Source organism: Marmota flaviventris, chromosome 10 (assembly GCF_047511675.1).
Source record: "Marmota flaviventris isolate mMarFla1 chromosome 10, mMarFla1.hap1, whole genome shotgun sequence".
NCBI classification, from domain to species: Eukaryota; Metazoa; Chordata; class Mammalia; order Rodentia; family Sciuridae; genus Marmota; species Marmota flaviventris.
In genome coordinates, this window is record NC_092507.1 from 38,167,117 (window position 1) to 38,192,131 (window position 25,015).

The 25,015-nt window shown below is 41.6% G+C and overlaps 2 protein-coding genes across 5 annotated transcripts in view; both read right to left on the reverse strand.

Moving 5' to 3' along the window:
• Bend5 (BEN domain containing 5) overlaps positions 1-7,929 on the reverse strand; it is a 47,216-nt gene extending 39,287 nt beyond the window's left edge. Inside the window, exon 1 of one of the 4 annotated variants that reach the window (XM_027944936.2) lies at positions 7,599-7,929. In XM_027944936.2, coding sequence (XP_027800737.1) covers positions 7,599-7,824 — 226 coding nt within the window. In that variant the 5' untranslated portion in view covers positions 7,825-7,929. Of the gene's footprint in view, positions 1-2,578; positions 2,665-7,598 lie in introns of those variants that run through there. The other 3 variants (XM_027944940.2, XM_027944939.2, XM_071617811.1) reach the window with 3 other exon arrangements.
• The window catches only part of Agbl4 (AGBL carboxypeptidase 4), a 1,244,450-nt gene that overhangs the window by 235,903 nt on the left and 983,532 nt on the right, over positions 1-25,015 (reverse strand). The window lies entirely within an intron of this gene.

The window sequence follows — 25,015 nt, forward strand, 5'->3', positions numbered from 1 at the left end:
TGGGAGAAATGTTTTCCTGATTCCCATTTTACATATAATCAAGCTGGATAATTAAAATAATCAAATGTCAGAGAGCTTAGTTTAGTGTGGGTCTGTTAGCTAGGATGAGATCCTAAAAGGCTAAACATAAAATGTTTAACAAAGGTTCTGTCTTGTTTTATAAATATGTATATACAAGTTTAAAGTTTTCATCTGCACAAAAACTCTGAGAAGTCTGATGTTTGCATTAAAAACAGATATAGCACAGGAAAGACAGGCACAATGCATTCTCTGGCCTATGGTGTTTATTTTTATAAAATCCAAAGCAGACAGAATTCTCAAGTTTCATGAATAATATCCAGGCAAGACAACAAAAAGAAGAGTACCCTGCTGTGGGGTACCAGGAAGAAATCAGGAGACACTGGATTGAGGCCTGGCTCTCACTGACTTGCTGGGTGACCAGTTCTCTCTTTCGGTTTTCTTTTCTATGAAACACGGGAACTAAAAAACGTTGATTGGTCCTTCAAGGGCCTTGTGGGTCTTTCTCATCTGTGCAGTAGATGATATGTAAGATCCTGCTAGGTGGGCGTGTTTGAGAAATGCCCGACAGGAGCCATTGCCAGGCTGCTTCAGTGGGTCTCCTGGCTCTCACCCCCACCACCTTGTCATGCCATTCTGCTGGGTCCTTTGTCAAGCTGCCCTCCTGTGCTTCATCAGGACTGTTGCCAGGTGGCCCAGCACAGTCATACAGGGGCAAACAAGGGGAAAAATGGTAAGCCTTCATTGCTTAGGTCAAGCCCCAGAAGGACTTAAAACATAAGGTTAAATTTTAGACTTGAACGTTCCTTACCTTTGCTTGTTCCTCTTAACACTCCTTTCCACAAATGGTGGTGCCACACCCACACAGACTGTTCTTCTCTCAGCATCTATTAGCTCACCATAGTTCCTAACAGCTGTCAGTATTTAATAATTGCTTACCACATGCCAGACTCTTCTGCATATTACCTTACTAAATAACATAGTGGGCAACTGATTACTATCTCTATTACAGATGAGCACCTGGACCTCAGAGAAGTGAGGTCATCTCCCCAAGGTCACACAGCTTATAAATAGATAAGTAGCAGAGTCACAATTTGAACCCAGAGTATTCAACTTTAAAGACCATCCTCTTTCAGCTCTCTAACATTTACTTCTTGGTACTTAAGGAAGTGACCTAGAAGTTATCTAACCAAACTCTCCCATAGTGCAAGATTCCATTCTAAAACATCCCTGACCTGCTTGCCACCTCCTGAGACAGGGAGCTCAGCACCTGCTGGAAGCCCTTTCCATTATTCATCTGTTCTCTCTGCTATTATCTTGTGTTCACTAGCCCAGGAATTCTATTCAGTGCCCCTACCTTTACTTTTTGGATCCCAAAGAACAAGTCTGATTCTCCTCCATGGTATAAATGGAAAAGTACCAAAATATCCCGTGCAAATCTTTTCTTTTGCTTATATGTTTAATTGACCTATCCTATGCCTTACCAGTGATGAGCTCAGAGGAGAGGTAGTTGCTGTGCAGTTACAAGAAATACAAACCAACCCAGATCTGAGATCCAAAGATCTCTCTCCTCATTTGGCTTCCAGAACACCATGGCTCCTGGTTATCCCTCGATTTTCAATGTATCTGTGGCTGCTCCTTCCCAGTCTTTTATGGGCTCTTCTCCTCAACTGTGCTCTTACAAGCCACTGTTCTGAAGAGTTCTGTCCTTGCACATTTCTCTCCCTCTGTGACATCACTCCTCCCATGGCTAATGACTTCCAAATTGAGATCTTCAGCCTGGGGTTTTCTTCTGAACCTCAGGCCACATGCCCACTTGCTCTTCTGGCATAGCTGCCTTCATGTTCAATGGGCCCCTAGGATTCAGCAGGTCCAAAACTAAACAAATCACCTACCATTCCAGCTAGCTTCTCTTCTAGTGTCTGAGACAAGAAGGCCCAGATCACCTCTTCTTCTTCACACATAGCATTGCAACCAGTCAGTTAGCAGGTGCTATGGAGACTACTTTCCTAATATATCCCAGATCTATCACAGCCATAGCTTGGGTCTCAGACTTTCTGATAGACAGACACATTTCTCCACCAGCTCAGTCTATGTGGAAAGACAGCCCACTACCTGACACCTACAGAACTCACAAAACAGTTGTTTGAATAACCCTTTTATGGGGAAAGCGAGAAGCCCTATCTCACAAGGATGTAGATAGTGTGTGTGCACTGAACCTGGAAGCTTGTGGGTACCTAATATATAATTGGCAGGCAAGGAACAATACATACTCCTCCTTAGGCATTTCCCTTCAATATATAGCTGACTACATAGCAAAACTCAATACTTGCAGAACTTAAATGAGCCAAAGAAAATTTCTTCGGGTTATGTATGTTTTTCTGGTAACAACAGAACACACATCTCCTGTCTCTGATAAGAATAAACAGGTAGGCACACTGGAAAGAAAACTGGTCTTAGAGTCGAAGACCTCAATTTGGATTCCACCTTTTTGGTGTTTATATATATAAAAGCTAGTATACTTTTGAATAACAAGATATCATACAAAACCTCAACTTGCCTGGGAAAATTTTTTCTTTCAGACTGTAAGCCAGAACTCTGAAGCACTCCGTAGCACATTTTATTTAGTTGTAACAAATACGTGGTTCTTGAGTACTAAAAACTCACATCAGACTCAACCTTCAATGGTTAACATTCCAGTAGAATCTGCAACAGATGACAGCAGGCAAGTTCCAATCTTTGCTCCAATGTATATCAGCAGAACATGTCAAAACCTAAATTAAAAGTTTTCACTTGCTTTTTTAAAAAAATAAATCCTTTGGTTGGCAGTCTCCCACTGATGACATGCAACAATCTTTGCATATGAAATCGGCTAGTCCCCTGCTTAGCTGCTAACTTTGTAGAAGTTCCAAAGCATTTCTGGAGCAAGTAATCTATTTGGACTGACAATGCCAAGCTGGGACCTGAGCCCTGAATGAGCTAAAATTACCAAAGCAAGAAGAACGTGGCTTTGGAAGCTATTTCTCCCGAGTGTGGGGTTTCTTCTAGTTGAGGGAGTGATAAAGAATGTTGACTTTTTCCAGATGAACAAAGTTGAATGAAACCTCAAAAATCCTGTTGCAGGTTTCTGTTCTGAAAAACAAGTTGCTGCTTCAGAGGTTCCTGTCCCCTCTACTTCCTTTCCCTAAACATAAAAATGCACTTATCTCCCTAATGTGTAGGAGTTCAATACAGCCCAACCAGTGGGGGCTATGTGCTGGGTTCTGCAATGCCCAGATAAGGAAGTCAGGCCCCTATCCTGGAGGGGTTCACCGTCTGGCAGGAGGAGAGGTACATGGAGGGCAGCCCAGTCAGAATATGCTATAATCCATCTATCCATATATAACAAACAAAATGGAAAGAGACTTCTGCCCTCATATGAGGTCAGAGGGAGGTACAGGGAATGCCCCAGAGGCAGGGTCTCCTTTCTCATAGCACCTAATAGGCTGGAGCCCACTAGAAGGTGAGCTCCACTAGGCAGAGGTCCCTTATCAGACAATGATCCATCCATTCTGGCTGGCTCAAAGGAGTGCTTGAGGATGTGTTCATCGAGTAGCAAGAAATGCCTCATTTCTAGGGCAAAGGGGAAGGGTAGGTGAGGCTAGAGAATTAAGGTGGGGCTGGTCTATGGGATTCTGAAACTTTAATCAAGGAAAGTTGTCAATTAAGCAACTTGAAAAATGGATTTTGAGACATGGTGATCTATTTGAAGGCTGCTGGTTTAGATGAGTAGGAGCTGAGGCAGAGGCCTGAATGCAGGCAGTGCTAGTGGAACTAGAAGAAAAAAACTTAAGTTACCAACCCACCTAGAACTGCCTCCTTCCCTGTGCATCCTTCCCGACTGCCAGGCTCTTACCCCTATTATTGCATATGTTGGGGTGACCAAACAACAAACCCCATGAAGACAGTGCCCATTTGACTATCCCCCTGCACACAAAACACTACATAGCTGAATTTGAAAATTTCACCCCTGTCCTCCCTGGGTCATGCCATAATTTTCCATCCTAGTGCCTTGGACTTAGTGCCTTGGTGTATCACTTATTAAAGCACTGGGTCGGCCTATAGGAAGTAGTAAGGGAACCCTTGACCACAAGGAGAATTTATTGAACTCAAGCAACAATAATAATATAGGTGTCCAGAGAGAACAATATAGAATGTTAAGACTAAGCCTAGAGGAACCAGTTTTAGCCCCTAAAACCACAAATGTCAATACCATGAACAGGCTGGATTGCAGTTAGATAATGGCCAGCTCTCCAAATGGGTGGTTCTTACTTTCACAACCTGCTTGGCAAAATAAATGAGTATGACGAGATATCACACAGTTCAAAGGCAGCTCCTGTTCCCAGTAGAGGGAACAGGAGTTCCTTTGAGAGGATTTCCTCAAGCAAATGACAACTGAAGGGTAGGACAAAGAGGTATATGTAGAATGGAGGCTGGTAGCAGAGGAAGAGGAAGAATAGTGGGATTGAAAACTCAGAAACTAAGATTGTCCTCTGGTTTGAAAACTGGCCTTGAGCTATCTATGTAAGCTTCATGGACAGCATTTTCTTTCCTTCTCCTCATTCCAAGCCATGCTATGTGGCTGATGGGAACATTAGCTACTTTACCAAGGAGATTGCCAAACAGAGGCCTGACCCTGGAGGATCTGTGCTCCATTTCTGGCTGCCATTTATTAGCTATGTACCTGGCAAATGTCTGCATCTCAGTGTTCTCATCTATAAAATGGAAATAATAATCATAGCAATATCTACCAAAGGGTCTCCAAGAGGACTAACAGAGATACAAGCACATATAAAGACTGTCAGTAAAGGTGGGACTTTATTTTTCCTTGTACTAGAATTGTAATTTAGTGAGAAGAGAGCCATACACTAGGGTCCAACACAACTGAAGCCATGGCATAAGCCACTGTGGGTGGTACAGTACAAAGTCCCATAGCAGCTGGCCTTTGACACTTCTTGGGAATAAAAAGAGGTACATTTTAAAACAGTTCTGGATTGGCCTGGGCAAATACTAAGAAAGATACTTCTCACTTGAAAGCTATAAAGTGGCCCTGTTGCTACCTCTGAAACCATTCTACTGGAGCCAGAGAGGGAGTAATTAATAGAAATCTATTTACATAAAGCCACCTCTGCCTTCCCCTTGAAGAATCACCTCCTCATATTTGGTGCCACAGAACAACTGTATTTATGTCCAGGAGATGCCAGATGAGCTCTTTAAGATGAAGTTGCAAGCAATTCTCGGAACCACCAAGTTTATGTCAAGATGGGGTTCCAAGGCACACAGGAGAGTTCTCCCAGGACAAATAAATTGTCAAACTCACCCTGGTCCTTCCAATTAGGATCCAGGGCAGCAGCTTCAATTTAAAAATTAACCAGCTGATTGGAATTCCAAATGTGGTCTCGTCAACATCACATTTTTTTCCTTCTTCCAAGAAAAAATTGAGAGGTGGTGAGAAGCACTCTATCTTACTTTGCTCAAATGGGTGCTGCACTTCTCTGTATATATTCTGCTAGTTTCTAGATGTTGCCTAGATTTTTTTTAATAATCCAAAAAATTAATCAACATTTCAGCTTGAGGGATGAATAGTTTACAGGTTCAAAATTTGTTGTTCTCAGATGACAACTATGAGTATCTGACTTAGGAGGACTTTAAAAATCAGATTTTAAATGTTGATTTTAAAATCAGAGATGGTGTTGGCTGCCATGTGCCTAAATGGTCTGTCTGCAGAGCCTGGAGGGCCATGCACAGTGTGAATGAATGAATGGGTGGATGGATGAACAATCTCCAAAGGAGGAAGCCAGCCTTTACACACTAAAGCCCTTGTCGCTTACTTCCTCTGACATACATTCCTTCCACTGTCCTGGGGCCCTCCCAGATCCAGGAGTATGACACAATCATCAAAAAGCATGCTTTCTTTTCTTTTAGCAAAAAAAGAAGCTAAGTTTATAACCTAGTTACAATTTCTTCAGGCCTGTCTTCTTGGGGAATAAATTTCTAATCTTGTTCTTTAGTAATTAATAACAAACAAAACAGCAAAATAAAACCTGATCAGCTACAAAGGGTTCCCTTTTCTAAACCCTACTTCCATTTGCTCAGTATTTCTGGGGGTGTCTGGTGGTAGGTGGGCCTCTAGTCCTATGCCCCAGGGCTTACAAGGCAGGTGGAAAGATTACAGCTTGTCAAAAAAAGGCCCAGGAGGTGTTGTTGATCAGCATACAGTTCTTCCACGCCTCCACTCCCTCAAACCTCCTTTGCAGAGGCAACATAAGGTGGTGGACAGGAAACAGTCACGAAGCTGAGCTCTACTACACTACTACACTAACTTGCCACAAGATCCTGGGCAAGTCACTATATGAGGTTCATCTTTTAGGCTAAATGGGAGGAAGCAAAGGAAGCTGGAAAAAATAGAAAAGGTCTACAAATTACAAAACAATGACAATGTCTTCCCTTCTGTTCCTAACCCTTGGTGTTCTCTTCTAAGTGGAAGGTAGGGTGAGTGACTGTGTGTGCCCACTCTAAGTAAGGCACATTCTTCTTAACCAGCAGCAGCTAAAAGGTTGCTTACCCAAAAGGAAGTGATATTTTCCTGTTGCCCACAAGTCTGCATTTAAGCCTCTTAGAACTAGCTTGTAAAGAGGGCCAGCTGTCTTCTCTTTACAAAGGAAAAGGTGCCTCTCAGCACAGCACATGAGGTGGAAGGGCTGGTCTTATCCTATCACCAACTGAACTTCAGTGTCATCCTCTGTCAAATGAGGATGAGACCACCTGCCTTGCCTAAGTCTCAGGCCCTGAGTAAGCAGGGAGGGGAGGTCCTGTGGTAACCTGACCTAGAAGCTCTTTCCTGGCTTCTAACTCTCACTCAGAGAGCCTGTGAGTGATTTCAGAGATGGATGTGGAAGCTGAGGAATGCCTTAGAGCTTCTTCCTCCTTACCTTTGCTACCTTGCTGGAGAAAGGCAGGAGAGTGGTGCCTAGTGCACTGAGGTTCAAGGCTTCCTTATCCTGTCTAATGATGGCCCAGATGGGACAAGGATGCCACAGATTCCTTTAGGAAGGAGAGATTCCCACTTAAAGATCAAACAATATGTGTCTTACTCCTCACTCCTAGGAGATGCTAAGGGCCTTAAAGGGAGAGAGACCACTTGAGAAACTTGAGACAGAAAGGAGCACAGAGGGAAGGAACAGAGAGAGGTAGAGAGAAGGTGAGAGAGCAGTGACGGTACACACGGGCAGGGAAAGAAATGGAAAGTGAAGGAGCAGGGAGGATACAAAGAATCAGAAAGAGGACAGACAGATAAAGAGATGAAGGCAGACTGACAGCGCGGGAGTGTCAGGGAAGCAGGAAGACAAAGGGGACCCTGTGGTCTTTTTAACTGGTCTGGTCCCTTACAGACACTCCATCCCTTAAAGAGAAGCCGGACAGGCGGGAGGAGGAGACCTGAGCAAGCACTGACTCCCCAGGCCCCCTCTGCCCAGCGCCCGGCCTCTTCCCGTCCCGGCCCCCGCCCGGGTCCCACGGTCCCTCCCAGCCCGCTCGCTCACCTGCCAGCGCCAGGATCTGGGCCTTGTGGAGCAACAGCGCGCCCCAGTCGCGGGGGGCGCGCGGGGGGCTCTCGGGCCCGGCGCCCAGCTCCTCGGGACCCCGGTACACCGCGTACACCTTCTGGTTGTCAAAATCCAGCCGGGAGCGGGGGCTGAAGTCGCGCACGCACGACACCGGCAGCGCGTAGCAGACGTTGTCCTCCAGGAACCGCACAAAGGCGTACATGGTGGGCGCCGGGGGCGGGCCCCGGTCTGGCTGGTCAGCCCGCTGGGCGGGCGCAGAGGTGGGGTCGCGGCGGGGGGCGCGGGCCGCGCTGCCGGGCCGGGGGGCGGGGGCGGCTCCCCGGGACCGGGCTCCCCGGGACCGGGCTCCCCCCACTGTTATTGTTCCTGAAAGCACCGCTCTGCCAATCGGCTGCTTTCGCCTGGGCGCGGAAAAGGGAGGGAGGGGGGAGAGGGGGGCGAGGGGAGGATAAGGGGGGTTTGGAAGCGCACCGCCGCTCGCAAAGTCAGACCGGAGCAATCACAGCCGGAGCGCGATTCGGGTAGGGAGGGGAAAGAGCGGAGAGACGCAATTGCAATAATAATAATAATAACAACAATAGCATAGGGTGCGGTGGAAAGCATTGACTAAAATTCGCGCGCTGGGCTACAATTATATAGCCTCAAGGATCTCGGTGCAAAACAAATTGCATTGCAACAAAACTGCCTTACAAAGGAGAGTGTGTGAGAAATGAATGCAGCGAGAGTGCGTGGGGGCAATCCTAAAGTGTAAACTTGCACTTCTTGCAAGCGAGCAGAAGTTTGGAGTGTTTCAAATTTAGCCATCCTCTTCAGCTTCTTTAGTCCACAACCCCACACCTCCCCCCTTCCCTCTTCCTTTTCTTTCCTTTTGTTTTTTCTTCTTCTTTTTTATTTTATTTATTTATTTGGCAAAACTGCCAGCACCTGCTGTGGGGAGGGTCAGTCATCCAGAAACATACCCCCAAAGCTGCCAAACCAGTTTTGGCCAGAACTAAAACTTATCTGGACCAGCTGGCTGGGGTGGTGGAGGGCTTGTGAATGGCTGCTCTCATACTAAGGGAGCAGTGGCACCCCTCTTCCCTAAGGTCTTTTGCAGCAGAGATACTCCTCCACAGCATGCCTGCCCCTGAACCAGGACCAGGTGGGCTGAAGCAGGGAGTAGAAGGCTCTGGGGGCTGTGGTAGAGGCTAGACATTGCTGGATCACTTTCAAGAGATCAGGAATATTACTCCACTACTCCATGGAATAGCAGTCTTTGCTCTATCCCTAATTTAACAGTGGGAAGATAGGAACTTGGTCTCCCCCCCCCCCACCCCCCACAAGACTTATGTGTCAGTGGAAGGAAACTAAGGGGCTCTGCACTTGTAGTCTCAGTGGGCTTTGTATCAAATATTGCTACTTAGATCCACATTGCCTAGCTCAGAGGGTCTCAATGAACCTTGGGTGAAAAAGAATAAGTTAAAAATCCACATTAACCCATCTCGGGGATTGAACCTAGGGACAATCCACCACTGAGCTACATTCCCAGTCCTTTTATTTTTATTTTTTTATTTTGAGGCAGGTCACACTAAGTTGCCTAGCTCATTCATTCTTTTATTCAAGCAATCAATATTCATTAGGTATACACTACATGTCAGATTCTGGGATATAGAGATGAAAAGAAAGGACAAACACCAGGATTCCTGGACCTTGTAATGTTAGTGTATCAGAACTTGAGTCTCAGTCAGATTCCTTTGCCAAAATTAGGTTACTGTATGAATAACACACCTTCCCCCTCCTTGCAACCTTTACAATCTAGTCTGGGAGTATTAAGAAAACATAACTAGTAATGAGATTATAGTCAGAAGTATTCTTATAGAAGAATGCTTAATGGAGGTAGCAGACTCAAATATTATATTAAAAATCATTTTAATGAATTTAACCTGTAACAAAAGATAAAGTGCACCAAAATGCCAGTGATTCTGTGAGTTTCTAGTATTGGTGGGTGATTTTGTTTTCCATTGTACTCTTGTATTTATTTTCTTACAGTGTGTATACTTATATTCATGTCTATTTTTTCACACAGTATTACTTTATAATAAAAAAATTAACATTATAAAATTAAAGGACTGTGCTCACATTTCAGATCAGCTACACTAATGATGAAGAAGATAAGTCAAACCTCCCAAATTATTTCACTGTGATCTGGGGAGTACTTTATGCTATACCAACACATAGCTCTCAGATCCAAATAAATCAGATCAAATTCCCTCAAACCAACCCACTGGTATATATGCAGTGCCAACCAGACATGAAGTTGTTCTGATGCAGATATGGATCATTTTGCCCCACACACTTGTAGAAAAGAAAGTCACCACTCATGAGTTGTTCCAACCTATTTACCTTCCTGATTATTATTTATTTTGGCTGATATTGAGTTTTTATTTTAAGAATTCATTTCTATGGTGGTCAAGTGGATGTAATGTGTAGTAAGATTTCTGATAATTCACAAGACAGATCAGGCAGAATCAACAAGTGTTTATTAAAAAGTCCACGAAGTTCTAGATAGTGTTTGCAGAATGATTTCAGGTACACCAAGGCCAGTCTCCTCCCTGCAGCTAAATGAGGGTCAATCCCAAAACATGTTACCAGTATCGCCTCTCATCACCTTTCTGGACATAGTACATTCCAGAGTATACTATAAACTATTTGACATTTCCCAAGACAGCATGTTTAAGCAGGTCCCTAACCCTTGTGCTTGCTCTGTCCTCATTCTGTTGAAGTTTTTCCTCACAGAGTGTATAGGTGACCTCAACTTACTGTGAAGACCAGTTCAAATCTCATCTCTTTTGTGAAGCTTTTCCTAATCATTCCATACTCAAATAGTTTTCTTTCTTTCTTCCTTTCTTCTTCCCTGCTCCTTTCTTTTTTCCCTCCAGATTTTTCTTTCACTGGTAGGTTAAAATTAGTTGTCTTAATAGGATCTGTCGTTAACATATTTGTACATGCACATAATATAACAATATAATTGGGTCAGTTTTCTTCCCAGTACCTCACCTTTCCTTCTCCTCCTCCCTCCCCTTGGTCTCCTTCATTTTTGCTGGTCTCCCTTCTTTTATTTCCATTTTTTCTCTTTAACTTCTATGTCTGAGAGAAAACATACAACTCTTGACTTTCTCAGTTCAGCTTATTTTGTTTAATATAATGCTCTCTAGTTCTATCCATTTTCCTGAAAATAACATAATTTCATTCTTCTTTATGGCTGAGTAAAACTCCATTGTGTATATATACCTCATTTTCTTTATCCATCCATTCATCAACAAACACCTAGGCTGGTTCCATAGTCTGGCTATTGTAAATTGTGCTTCTACAAACATGGGAATACATGTATTACTATAGTATGATGACTTTTAATTCTTTAGGATAAATACCAGGGAGTGGTATGGTGGTTCCATGCCTAGCTTTTTGAGGAATCTCCATATGATTTCCATAGTGGTTGTACTAATTTACAGTCCCACCAACAGTGTAAATCCATATCTTCTCTAGCATTTATTATTGTTGATATTCTTTTTTAAATACCTTTATTTCATTTACTAATTTTTTTATGTGGTGCTGCAGATTGAGCCCAGTGCCTCACACGTGCAAGGCAAGTGCTCTACCACTGAGTCACAATCCCAGCCCTTATTGTTGATATTCTTTTTTTAAAAGTATTTTTTAGTCATAGATGGATACAATGTCTTTTATTTATTTTTATATGGTGCTGAGAATCGAACCCAGTGCCTCACTCTTGCAAGACAAGTGCTTCACTACTGAGCTACAGCCCCCAGCCCGGGTATTCTTGATGACTGCAATTCTAATTGGAGCGATATAAAATCTCAGGGTGATTTTTATTTGCATTTCCCTAGTTGTTAAAGATATTTAGCATTTTTCATATATTTGTTAACTTTATATTTATTCTTTTGAGAAGTGTCTGTTTAGTTCATTTACCCATTTATTAGCTGTGTTTTTCTTATGTTTGAAGATAAGTGTTTTGAATTTCTATATATTATGGATATTGACCCTATGTTGAAAGAATAGGTAGCAAGGATTTTCTCCCATTCTGTAGGTTCTCCCTTTATGCTCTTGTTTCCTTTACTGTGCAGAAGCTTTTTAATTTGATGCCATTCATTTATTAACTCCTAGTATTATTTCCTGATAATTAGGAGTCCAATTGAGGGAGTTATCACCTACATCTATATGTTGTAGTGTTTACACCACATTTTCTTCTAGCAGTTGCATAATTTCTGTACTAATTCCTAGGTCTTTGATCCACTTTGAGTTGCCTTTTATACAGGGTGAAAGGCAGGGATCTAGTTTCATTCTTCTCTATATGGATAACCAGATTTCAGGCAGACCTCTTTGTACTATTTTATTTCAGAACCTTTTATACCCACTCTATTATGAGAGCTCTTTAAGGCAGATTCTAGGAACTTTAGCATTTCAGGTACCTAGCCTAGGGCTGGGGAGCAAATGCTTATAGAACAAATGTATTAAAAGGAGACACAGAGAAAGCATGAATAACAGACCACTTCCAGGGTTGTTCTTAAAAGCCTACTCCTCCTTTTCAAAGTTGGAGCTGAATCCCAACTCTGTCTTTCCCATCCCCAGTGACCCAAGGGCCAAACATTGCTTCCACTCCTGACCAAAATATTCATGAACATATTAAATATCACTGTACCCTTAGGTTCAAAAAAATTCCTCTTGCCCAAGTCAACATAAATCATTATCATAAGGGAGTAGTTCCATTTCCCAAGAACCTCAAAAGAAGAAAAGAACAGACAATGAAAATGGATGCCAACAGAGTCAAATACACACAGACTCCAGTGCATTTTGCATGTAGGTTTACAGAATGGATTATGGAGAAGCAATGGCAGGCACAGGATGCTCAGAGACACCACCCATGGACAACAAAGACACCCAGTTTCTGCTTCCTGAATGACTCACACATTCAATCTACTGACACAGGTCACATGGAGAATCCACCCTGTGCTATACTGTGCCTCTCCCCGCCCCCACCGGGTGAAAACTGAGTCACAGTACCTCTGCTTGGAGGAGAGACCAGAGCCCCGGGCTTTATCCATCCCAGAAACTCAAGATGTTGGTGATTCATCCATTGGCAAGCAAAGATAGTTCAAAACTACAAATTCCTGACTTAAAGAGGCCATTTAAATCATCAACTTCAACCAAATCATGGTTGAATCCTCTCTTCAACATTCTTGCCAAATGGTCATTCAAATGCCTTTGATGCAGTTCTGATGTCAGGAAGTTTACTGCCATCCCTTAACTTTTGGATACTGCTAGCTGTTAGAAAGATCTTTCCTTGTACTGAGTCTTTCACCTTGTAGCTGCCAGAATAGGTTTACCAGAGTCTTGTGTCAGCCCTTCAGATATGGGAAAATTCCAGATCCTGTCTCCCCTGGATCTTGTCTGTCTTGTGCACAGACATCTTCACTTCCTTCACCTATCTCTCCTAATATGACCTGGGTTCAGCGATGATCATTGGAATATATGCTTGTCCTTCCAAGTTTACTGTGACCATGCATGCTAGGCACTGTCTATATGTGATAAAATTTCACACCAAATCCTTGAAAAGAAGGTTATTAACCCCCTGACATAGTCAAGAAAATTGAGTCTTACGCAAAAGAGTTTGGCTCTAAGGGAGCTCTGGAGAGCTCATGGTCATTTTTTTCATTTTAGTCAGCTTGCCCTAGGCAGTGTGGGGAAAGCCTGGAGGGGAGGCAAGCCTGGGGAGAAGAAGCCTGTGATGAGGCTGCCTGTCCTGTCCCACCCCTCCCCTGGCTCTCTTTTTCTGTGTGCCAAATGTACTTTGCCTCTCATCCAAGTCATTTTAATGGAGCAGAAAATGTACACATCTGGGGCAGCTTTTCAGCTGCATCTGCGTCTCCATTATACTCTCCTGTTGAGTTCTGCAGAGCCTTGGGTTCGTGTCAAACTCCTTTGGCTAAGCCAGCTGAAGCATGTTCGGTGGCAGCAGTGGGACTTATGTTTCACATTACTGCATGGAATTCTCAATGTACTTTGCAAAACTATTTTAAGGAGACCTGGGTTCTGTGAATTTTTGAAGCAATTGGAGCATGTCTTTTCAACCTCTCTGCTAATGATTGATCACATTTTTTTCATGATTTTGCCTTTTTTCCTGTAATGTTTGATTTGACTTTTCAAGTCTCTCCCTTTTACATTTTTTAAAGACTTTTTTTTTTCAGAGTAGTTTTACTGAAACTAAGAGAAAGACACAGAGATTTCCCATATGCCCCTTACTCCCCATACATGTAGCCTACCCATTTCCAACATCCCCATAAGAGAGGTACATTTGTCACAACTACATGAACACATCATTATCACCAGTAGTCCATGGCTTACATTAATGTTCACTCTCAGTGTTATATATTCTATAGGTTTAGGCAAACGTATGATGACATGTGTCCACCACGATATACAGAGTATGTTCGCTGCCCTAAAAATTATTTGTGCACTACCTATTCACCCTCCCCTCTACCCCTAACCCCTGGTACCCACCAGTGATTTTTCTATTATCTTTACTTCCCTGAGTCCCAGTTTTCTCACCTGAGATGATATTGTGTAATCAAGGCAGGTTCACCAGGGAAACTTAAATGGTATTCCAATCCTAGGTCCTATTTCCTGAGCTCTGGATTTAGTGAGTCCAAGGAGGCATGGGTATTGTTTTGTTTTGTTTTTAAAAATCCCCGGATTACTCTAACATTAGACAAAGTTGAGCACCTCTGAGTTATAATATTTTAAGGTAACATATCAGACATAAGAAATTCTTATCAAGTCTTAGATATTACTACTATTTTCTGGAAAAATATACAGGGCTCTGAAATGTCTGTGTAACATCAGGCAAATTTGATCTCTGAGTTATAATTTCTTCATCTGAAAATTGACATGTGATTTAAAAATAAGACAGTATATTATAGTTTTAGGCTCTGCATCCAAATTATGGTCTATTATGAGAAGCTTTACCATACTGTGTGTGTACCATGGTCAAGTTTCTTAAGCTCACCAAGCATCATCTCTTTAGTAGAATATTAATACAACTTCCTAGTTTTGCTATGAGTATTAAATGAGATAATGCATGTCAAGTGTTAGGCACAGTGGCACAAAGTGAGTCTTCAATGAAATGATAGTTGCTACTTTTGTTATTACATAATTATTATTATAGTTACTATAAGAGTTCTTATCCCTATTCTTACATAGAGTAAGGTGCTCAATAAACTTTAATTCAGTAAGATTGACTATAATAAGCTAAACAATGCTGATGATTTTCCAAGAAGCACCCCAGAATGCCTCTGTCCAAGTGCCTTCCTCTTTAATGCATAACCTGTGATCACAGGTCACAGTCACCAAAGAAGCTCTCAGATCTCAAATGTTTAAAATTCTCTGAGGCTATGGGTCTTGTCCAAACCTGCAGAAAACACTTTCAAAATATTGTGTTTGGGGCCTTTAATTCTTTCAAATTGACTTTGTTAAATATTTTTTTAGAAGAAATAAAAACTTATGCATTGTACAAAATGTAAACTGCAGAAACATTTATAGCAACCTGAAGCCTTGTGAATGTGCATCTTGGCTTGAACTTCAAGCCAACCACAGTCAAGCCCAACAAACCAGATTGTGGCTACATTATGAGCTCCTGTGGGTCACAAATGGGAGTTGGTCAGCTGGATGATCTAAATCCCATCATTTTACTCTAGCAGTGTGTACTCTATATAAGCAACACAAAACAAGTGGATTCCCATTGTTTAAAGAAAGACAAAAAGAAGATGAACAGAAGAGATTGTCATGAGGGAACAACATTTGAATTGGTTTTGAAAGGAAAAAAAATGGGGCTACATTGGAAAAATGCAACTTGCCTCAATCCTGAATTTCAATTGGGGGCCAACTGGTTTGAGTTGCTGCTTCTGATTCCCCTTTTAAATTCATTCATTCTGTGTTTTTTCCTCAGGAAAGTCCTCCCTTGCTCTGATCTCCCTTGGAATGTTGCATACTTGCATAATTTCTAGATTTCTTAGAGTTTATCACAGTACATAATTATGTATTTATTCTGTGTATGCCAGTAGATCAAAATCTCCATTAGAAAAAGGACCCTATCTGTTTTCTTCACTTGTATCCTAGCGTATGGGAGACCTTAAATAAGCACTTATTGAAAGAGTATGTATATAAAACATAGACCCTGGATAAGAAAGAGACCCTCAGAGGCAAGAAGAGAGAGGAATACCAAGAGCCCTATTTAGTTCCTCTGTCTCACCTTCCTTTTGAGAGTGTCTCTCTGTTTCTATGTCCCCAACATGTCTGGTTCTCACAATCAGGCTCAAGAAAAACCCCTTTTCTAGTTTTCCCTTTGCATGACTAAAAAGGACAACATTTTCAAAATGTTTTTAAAAATATGAAGAGAGAATAAAATGGAAATAACTATAGAAAATGCATAGAAAGGAAAAAATAGTCAAATTGACACAACTAATAACACAACTAACATAGTTGACATACACTAATGCCAATAATGACAAAATAGTATCAGGAAAGTTACTGACAATGGGACTCCCAGGAAACAAGATGGTGATCCTGCATCATTCCACAAGGCTAGAATTCTTTCTTGCTCTGCTGTTAGCTTGAAGTCATTATAAACATCTATTCAGGGTGATTCCTGCAGAATTCTAGTCTTCTACTGATTCCAACATTATTTGAATTATCTTCCCTCAAAGAGCACATGCTAGTTCTCTGTTCAGCCTCTGTTCATCCAGTGACTCAAAATGCCTGCCCTTCACAGGTCTTTATAGGACCAGAGTATGACTATTCTGTCATTTATTCCTATGTTTTTGTTGGATAACTCTAGGTTACCATTCTGGGTCAAAGGTACAAGTGAGAATACCATTCTGAGGGTTAAGTCATCTTAGAAGTAGCCATTATAGAAGAACTATGAACTCTGGACTATTTTCTTAAGTATGTCTCATAGCCACACCATAAATTCAACACAAAATCAGAGGAAAGGCAATGAAGACAGAACTAACAATTATTGATGTTCATGACAGGCACTGTACTGGCTGCTTAATGTATTAGTTCTTTTATTATTTACAAAATACCCCATAAGGTCAGTACTATTATGATCTCCATTTTTCTGACAAGGAAACTTAAGACTTAGAGAGGTGAGAGAAGTTGTTTAAAGCCACATAGAGAAGACTTGAACCTGTGTTTTTTTGATCCAAAGCCTGGATTTCGATAGCTGTTTGGAAGCAGAACTTCCTCAGTTTCCGAAGGCAGTGAACTGCTGTAAATTGACTTTGGGACTTAGTCTCTGCTGCCCTTCTCCAAGAGGCTTGAGTTTCTACCTAGAAATCCAAAAACTAGACCTTATGGGAAATTCCAATATCTATTATCCCAAGCATTCATGTCTTGAGTAACCAATAATCCTGTAAATACTCAAGATTTAAGGGCATTTTCTAGGGTTTCTTAAATTATGGCCTCTCTATTCCAGAGAACTGAATTTTTGAAGCTCTCTGAGGTTACCAACTGATCAAGCAGATTCCTCTTGTTTTATATCCTCTGTTAGTAGTGGTCAGGGAGTTGGTAATCACCAAGTGTTACAGGGTGGGGATAGAGGCTTCTCTGAGTCCCCCTCAAAAAGGAATCAGCTCCAAAGCAATCTCTTTGAGAAGTGTTCAATTTCCCCCCTACAAAAGTTTTTCACCCTGCAATTGATTGGGTGAACCAGAATAATAGGAATAATAGCAGTGGACAGACATTTAAGGAATGCTTGCTTTGCCCCAGACTTTACATGAATTTTTCATAGGGCAGTCCTGGCTGATGATAGATGCTATATCATGCTTAGTTTCATTTAGAAAATCAAAGCATGCTAGGTTATTTTCCCAAGGTCACAGAAGAGTAAATGGTGGAGCCAAGATTCAATCCTAGGTAAACCATTTAACTCTAGAGCCCCATCCCTGCACTTCTACCCCAATTATAGATCCCTTTGAGTCTTCATCTTGCCTCATTGAGAGGTCTTGTGCCCTTTGGCTAGGATGGGGAGATGCTGGAACATATATTCTCAGAGTATCATAGTCTGGTTTCTTCAGGGATGGCCAGGCCCCTTTGTTATGTCCAGGTAAGATCCTGGCAGGCATTATCATTCAGACTTTCCAAGAAGTACTCCAGAGTCCACTGATATTTACATCCTATATCATGGTATGTGGGAGTGTATACCAAGTCACAACATAAAGACTTACTTTTGTTTTTTCAAAACTTATTTAGTAGCACAAAATGGTCACCTATTAATGCCAATCAAGAATTTAAAATCTCTTTACTTCTAAGATTTTATTCTATGATGGCAAAAGGATATATATATATATATATATATATATATATATATATCCTTTTGACATACATTTTTTTTTGGTACCAGGGATTAAACTCAGGGCCACTGGATCGCTGAGCTACATCCTCAGCCATATTTTATATTTTATTTAGAGACAGGGTCTCATTGAGTTGCTTAGTACCTCACTTTTGCTGAGACTGGCTTTGAACTCGCAATTCTTTTGCCTCAGTCTCCCAAGCTGCTGGGATTACAGCTATGTGCTACTGTGCCCAGCTCATATTTTGTTTGAATAGCTCTTTTTCATTTATTCTTTTAGTGCTGGTAGTGGATTTTTGGAGTATAGAATATCAAAGCCCTATCTTATCAGGCACAACTTTTTTTATTTGAAAAATACATGGCAAAAATAAATGAAAAAGAGATACTCTGCTAAGAGCAAGGCATTTTTTTTTTTCTGGGACTTAAGATGGACAGGAAAAAGATCCACATGGGCACGTAGGAATTCTGGAAGAGTGGCTACAGAGAAGTTTCTCTTAATTGGTGGACAGAGTAAGTAACTGAAAGGATCCTACCTCCTAGCCTGCTAATGTGCCCTGCCATATTGGTGGTCCACTGAATGGTCTCCAGTCACTGAGCTCTGCTTCTGGCTCTGGGATCTAATCTGGAGAGGTAGCACTTTTCCAAAAGTGAAAAGTGCATGGGCTTTGCACTCAGTTTCGGGTTCCATTTTTGCTCCATTGCCAAGGTGCTGCGGGACCTTGGGAAAATCTCTGACTCAGGTGTTTGACCTATCAGAGAGAACCTGATACAGCTGTCATGATGTTTAATTGATACAGTGCAGTTGAAGTGTCTGGCAAGCACAGTGCTTCTCACACAGTAGGTTTCCTAATATTGCCGCTGTCTTTTTCAGTTTTGTCTTATAGATTCTCTATTTTACTTTTTCTTTTTAGAAGTTCACAAGGTAACAACAAGGCCAGATCTCCAGGGTAAGTTAATTTGGGGTCAAGTATTATTTCCTCTGTCCCTGATGGCTGGGCAGTATCATTGCATGTAGGCCACCCACCATCCCTTCCTGGCCAGTGGGGCAGTCTGCCTTATTTAAGAAAACTGGAATCTCACTGAGATCTCTTCTTTTATGGCATTTGGGGACTTAAGCTGAGTTCAGGATTTTATTGTCTGCTTTTATAATCGTGTCCTGATTTTGCATATTTAAAGCATGCCTTTGGAATTGTGAAACACAGTGTTCTCAATCATAAAAAGGATGAATTATGTGTTGCCTTTCTGTTTCCCTTTCTGGATTTTCTTCTTATCTCCTTGCATGAATTTTTCTGTGATGCCCTGCCTTGTCCTAACTTAGCCAAGACACTAGCTGTGGAAATTTGGGCAAAACTCTTAACTCCCTTTAGAATCTTACTTGTTCATTCATTCATTTACTATTGAATGATTTGTTGAAGGCTTACAATATGCCAGAATCTCTACTTAATACTTGGAATACAGTAGATAAACACACAAACTAGTTTCCTTATACATAAAATGGGAAAATGAAATGTCTTTTAGGATTATTGAGAGGACTAAATGAGATAATATTTGGAAAAGAGAAGAAGAGGCACAGAAGAGGTTGCAAATCAATTGAGCTTCTTATTCTGTCCCTAATAATGTCAGATACTTCACATACAATCCTCATAATAACCTCAGGAAGTGATTGCTATTATCCCTGTTTTAGAGACACACCTTCTGAGGTTCAAAAAGGGAAAGTGAGAGCCCAAGTCATGCACTGGATTTGAGCCTGGTATGAAATCCATTTGGTTCACACCTGCTATATTTCCCAGTAGTCTCTGCACACTGCTGATCATTCAGTAGGTATGTTAATTCCTATCACCAACTCTATGCAGAGTCTGGGAGGCTAGCTCCTCTTGCTACTAACTATAGTAGAGTCAGGGCTGCCTGAATCAAAAATCCAAATCCTGTTCCCTGATTCCTTGGGGAATAAGAGGAAAAGAAGACTCATAAAATGAAAGGGAGGGAGACATTAGGCTCCCTGGGGAAGTCACTGGGGAAGGACTCTGAGGGTCCTCTGGCAGGCAGATTCACCAGCTCAGGAGACAGCTGTAACATGGACTCTTGGCAAGAGGAACACTCTCTTTTCCAAGCCAACCCATCTTTTGCTATAACCTTTAAAGACAAAATATTTAAAACTCTATCTCTTTGACTTGTCTCCACCCCAGGTGGAGGCAAGCCTCAGCTACACAAAAAACAAGGTGTCTTTTTCTTCTTGATATGCTCAATGTCTATCCAAGAAGAAAGAGTTTGCCAGAAAATGTTCACTTAGGGCCTGCACATTTTCAAGAATCTGAAAGCAGAGTAGGAAGTGAAATCACTGTGCTTACAGTTGGCAAAGGGGCTGCAAATTGCCCCTAAACTAAACAATCTGGATCTATGCACCCTTTTCTCTTCCATCTCTCTTTTTGGATGGGTCACAGCAAGAGAACATAACAGATTTAGCAGCATAGAAGCCAGGCAAGAACTGTCCACATGTTTTTAACTTCTTTTTGGTATCAAGGAAAGATCATGCCAGAGAGTGCTTTTGCCACTGGGAAAACTTGTGAGGGTTACCAGAATGAAAAGACAGACACGGGAGAAGCAAAGCTGAGCTTTGCATGCAAAAAAGGGAAAAAAGAAAAAAAAATCTTTTTCCTTGGCATAGAGAAATTTCATCCTGAAGGTTCTTTTTTCCACTTTTCTTGGCAATGTAACAAACACCTTAAAATAGAGTCATAAAACAGAAACAGATTCTATAGAAGCAGGAAACCTAGACTAGTGACTTCAGAGAACTTGTAGCTCAAACTTCTTGTTCTATAAAACTAAAGCCAGAAGGACAACTTATCCAAAGTTAAGTGTTCATCATTGACCAAATCAGAACTGGAGCCAAGCTTCTTGTGGGCCTTTCCTCTTTCCCATACTGCAATGCTTTCTCTTGATTATAGGGAAAGCTTTTAATAAAGGTTATCTTGTCAACTCCAAGGGCATTAGCTTAGCTAATTCTAAAGAAGCATATAATTCAACATTTCCAAGGCTTAGCACTGGAAGAAGGCTCTCTTGGCTGGAGAGAGGGTGGTAAAAGGACCTGCTAATTTTCTCTCCTTAAGTGTCACCTTCCTTTCAGAGCTTATCCTATTGCCATCTCCATGCTCTTCTGTACTTACACTCTATGCCCCCACACCTATCAAGGGATGTTGTTGATAGTCTCTAACACTCTGACCAAAGCACGAACCCAACCTATGTGGAGGGGGAGCGGTTTACCCTGAAAGAAGTTAGGGTAGTCTTAACTTACAAAGAGACTTCACTCAAACAAAGATAAAAGAAAAAGTAGTAGAATGTAGCAGAATGATCTGAGCTCAAAATCACCCAAACTCAAGTTTTAGTTCTATATTTTATATGGTTTCCTCATCTGTGGGGTAGGGAGACTATTTCTAGGACATTTGATAAAATTAAATGAAAGATCATACAGAAAACATATAGCACAGATCTTTGTATACAGTGGACCCTGATATTCACAAAACATAAAAAAGTATTGATTTCAAAAACACAGGCTTATGGTCAATCATTCAAAAACTATATCCTGGCCCAAACCCTATACCAAGTAGTGAGACAGAGACAAACAACAGTCATTATCCTGCAGGAAAATTTTTTTCATGGGTATTATGGATTGAATTGTGACCCTCCTCCCAAAAAAGATATCTTGAAATCCTAACCCCAGTATCTGTTAATGTGACCTTATTTGGAAATGGGGTCTTTTCAGATAGAATCAAATTAAGAACATTGGGTTTCCCTAATCCAATATTATTGGTGTCATTATAAGAAGAGAAAAATACCTTGTGGATGACAGAGACACATAGAGAGAAGGCCATGTGAGGACAGAGACAGAGATTGGAGTGATGTAACTGCAAGCAAGCTAAGAAAAACCAAAGGATCAATGGCCACCACCAGAAACTTGGGAGAGACATGGAAGGGTCCTATCTAGTGCCTCAGAGGCTCTTCTGACAGCTTGATTTTGAGCTTCTAGCCTCCAGAATAGTGAGAGGATAAGTTTCTGTTGTTTTAAGCCAACCAGTTTGTGGCAGTCCTAAGAAACTGATATAACTAAGAGATTGCTGGGGAGCAAATGTACTCATTGCAATAGAAGAAAAAAGTTATCTAGTTCCCTGAGCCGAGTATGTTACACTTTCTTATGTCATCTTGGTTAAATCAGGAAGGCTTCCTGGGAGAATCCATGTGGGTGGAAATATGCATACTTAGAGATGGTTTGTCTCTGAAGAAGGCAGCCTGTGCCTGTCTGAGGATGCAGGGAGGGCTTCCAGGAGAGGCTGGTTGGGCCTAATACCTGAAGGATGAGTAGGTGTGAGAGGGGGCACTATGCAGGTTAGAAAGTCCAGTGTATGCAGAGGCAGAAAAGTGTGAAGTGTTTTTAGAATTTTTTAGGAGACTACAAATATTTAAGCCTTGTTAGGGTATGGTGTTGATATTCATCTGCCTTCTAGACCCCCTCCCCTATCTCAATGTCCCAGAGATACCTCATACTCAAAATGTCCCAAATTGAACTAGATCCTTTCTAGTTTCCATGCCTTCTCTCACTTGGCGAGTTATTCCCCAACCCCCAGAGTAGCCTAGCTAGGGTCTCATAGTGCCATCATACTCAACTCTTGGAAATGGACTTCCTCTTCATCTCTGATTTACACGATCATTTCTGAGTTTTACTATCTGTGGTTCTGATGGATTCTCACTTGGCATAAGCTTCCAACTCTCCAGCTGTGCCTCTCGGCCATATTCCTTCCAGCCAGGCCTCTCTGCCAGATAATTAATGATCTGTAAACAAATGCTTAATTGCACCAGGGGAGCACATATTTAAAGAAACTTTGTGATAAAGCAAACTCGCAGAACATCTCTCTCACAAATTCACCCCAACTTCAATTTAACATTTAGTTTGGATTTCATTTCACACATTAAATTGAAAGCTGTTTTATAATAGGACCCCCAAACAAAAGAACAAGAATCTGCTCAAGTAATAGATGATATCTTGAGGTTTATTCATGTCAGGTACTTCTTCAGCCCCTTTGGTCCTCAGTCTTAAGACCTAGGCACTTGGTGAGAGAAAGAAAATTTGGACTCTTGGAAGAAAATGTGAATTTAATAAGAATTCGATATATGCTTAGTTTTTAAATTTATGTTCTCTCACTTTATTTTTCACAACAATCCCATGATCTGCTACCTGTTGTTAAACAAGAAAGTTAAATACCTCACCCCGGATAGCTGGAGCTGTTGAGGAGAAGTGGCTGACATTGAAGGAGGTGTCTAAGTGAAATATAATGGCATTATATCTCTAAGCACATTCTTTCAAACCGTTTAGTTTATCTAATCAGCCTTACTGCATTTTTGAAGTGGGCATAAGGTCGTCAGTGAGTGTGCCCTCTGCCTAGCCATGCTGGTTCTCTGAGAGTGGACTGCTCAAACAGAGTTGGCGGGTAAGAAGCCATGGTGAAATCTCTTCTGTTTGCTATTGCTGTGGGGTTGCACCCTTGCGCTTGGGAGCCAGGGTTAGATGCTGCACAAAAGTGGCCATTCCATCCACACATGCTCTTCAGAGAGGAAGCACCTTTGCTAGGATCTGCAATTGAATCCTCTCTAGAGAATTTGAAAAGGTGGTTTCTGTGTAGATCTTAATGGTCCAGCTGTTGCAAGAAGAGGAAGCACAGCAACATTTTTAGAATAGCTAGTGGGGTGTGACAGAACCCAGAAACTGTACCCACAGGAACGCTCTCTTCTCATTTGCTTCAGAAAACACTGGTTGTTCATGGTGCATCTGCCCTGTGACAAGACCTGTACTCTCTTGTGGATCTTCAGCCTCTCCCTCCTAGAGTGCTCCTTCCTGTCTGCACTCACACATATTCAAGACTTTCCTGGCCTCAAAAAAGCAACAACAGCTACTAACCTCTCCCCATCCCTGCCTCTCCTTTACATCCTTTTCTCCTCCTCTTTACAAGCAGAAGGTTTTGAAAGAAAGTGTTGTCCACACTCATCAGCATCTGCTCACCTCCTATTCACTGTTCAACCCCACTGCATTCTGGCCTTTGTCGCTACTGAACCTGCTCTCCATAGTTATCAATGACCCACCTACTGACTCAAGGATGCTTTTTTTTTGCTTGGTTTCTCAGGATCATTCATACCACCAACTTTAAAAGAAGGAAGAGAGGATCAACTTTGTCTTTTTCCAGTAGCCATTTTACCTCTTGGCTTCAGTAAACTTGAATTTCTTCCTGTCTCTTTGACAGTCTTCAGTCTTTCTGGTAGGCCCCTTAACCCCCATTTTAGATGTCAGAAGTCCTCAGAATTTTTTCCTAGGTCTCTGGCCTTTTTGTTCTGTGCACTCACACACCTGGTGTAAGCTTCTCTCCTTAGCTCTAAATGCACACAGCTGCTCACTAGATACCTAGATTTTGAAGTCTTGAGGAAATCTCAGACATTCCAAATGTATCTCTTCAAACCTTTCTTGTCTTTAAGTGTCCCCTATTTTAATAAAAATACCATTGTCCACACAATGATCAGATCAGATTAGAAACCTGTGAGTCATTTTTGACTCCCCCTGTCCTCTGCTCTTATTCATCAACTTCATTGATTCTGCTCATAAATATTTCTCAAATCTATTTCCTAATCAATTGTTATTTCCCTGCTCTTAATCTTGCCCCTCACAGTGCATTCTCCAAACCAGAGTGATGTTCCTCATATACACATCCGATGATGTTTCACTTTGAATAAGACTTTCCAAAACCCCCTCATGCTGTGTATTCCTTTATTCTCTTTGCATCAGTCAGACTGGCCACCACCTTGTTCTTCTCATTTTCCTTTTACTCACTGATCCTCTCTTCTTTCTTTTTAAACTTTTATTTTGAGGTAATTGTGGATTCACACATACTTGTAAAAATAATCCAGAGATATGTAATATTTACCCAGTTTCTTCTAATGGTAGTATTTTGCATAC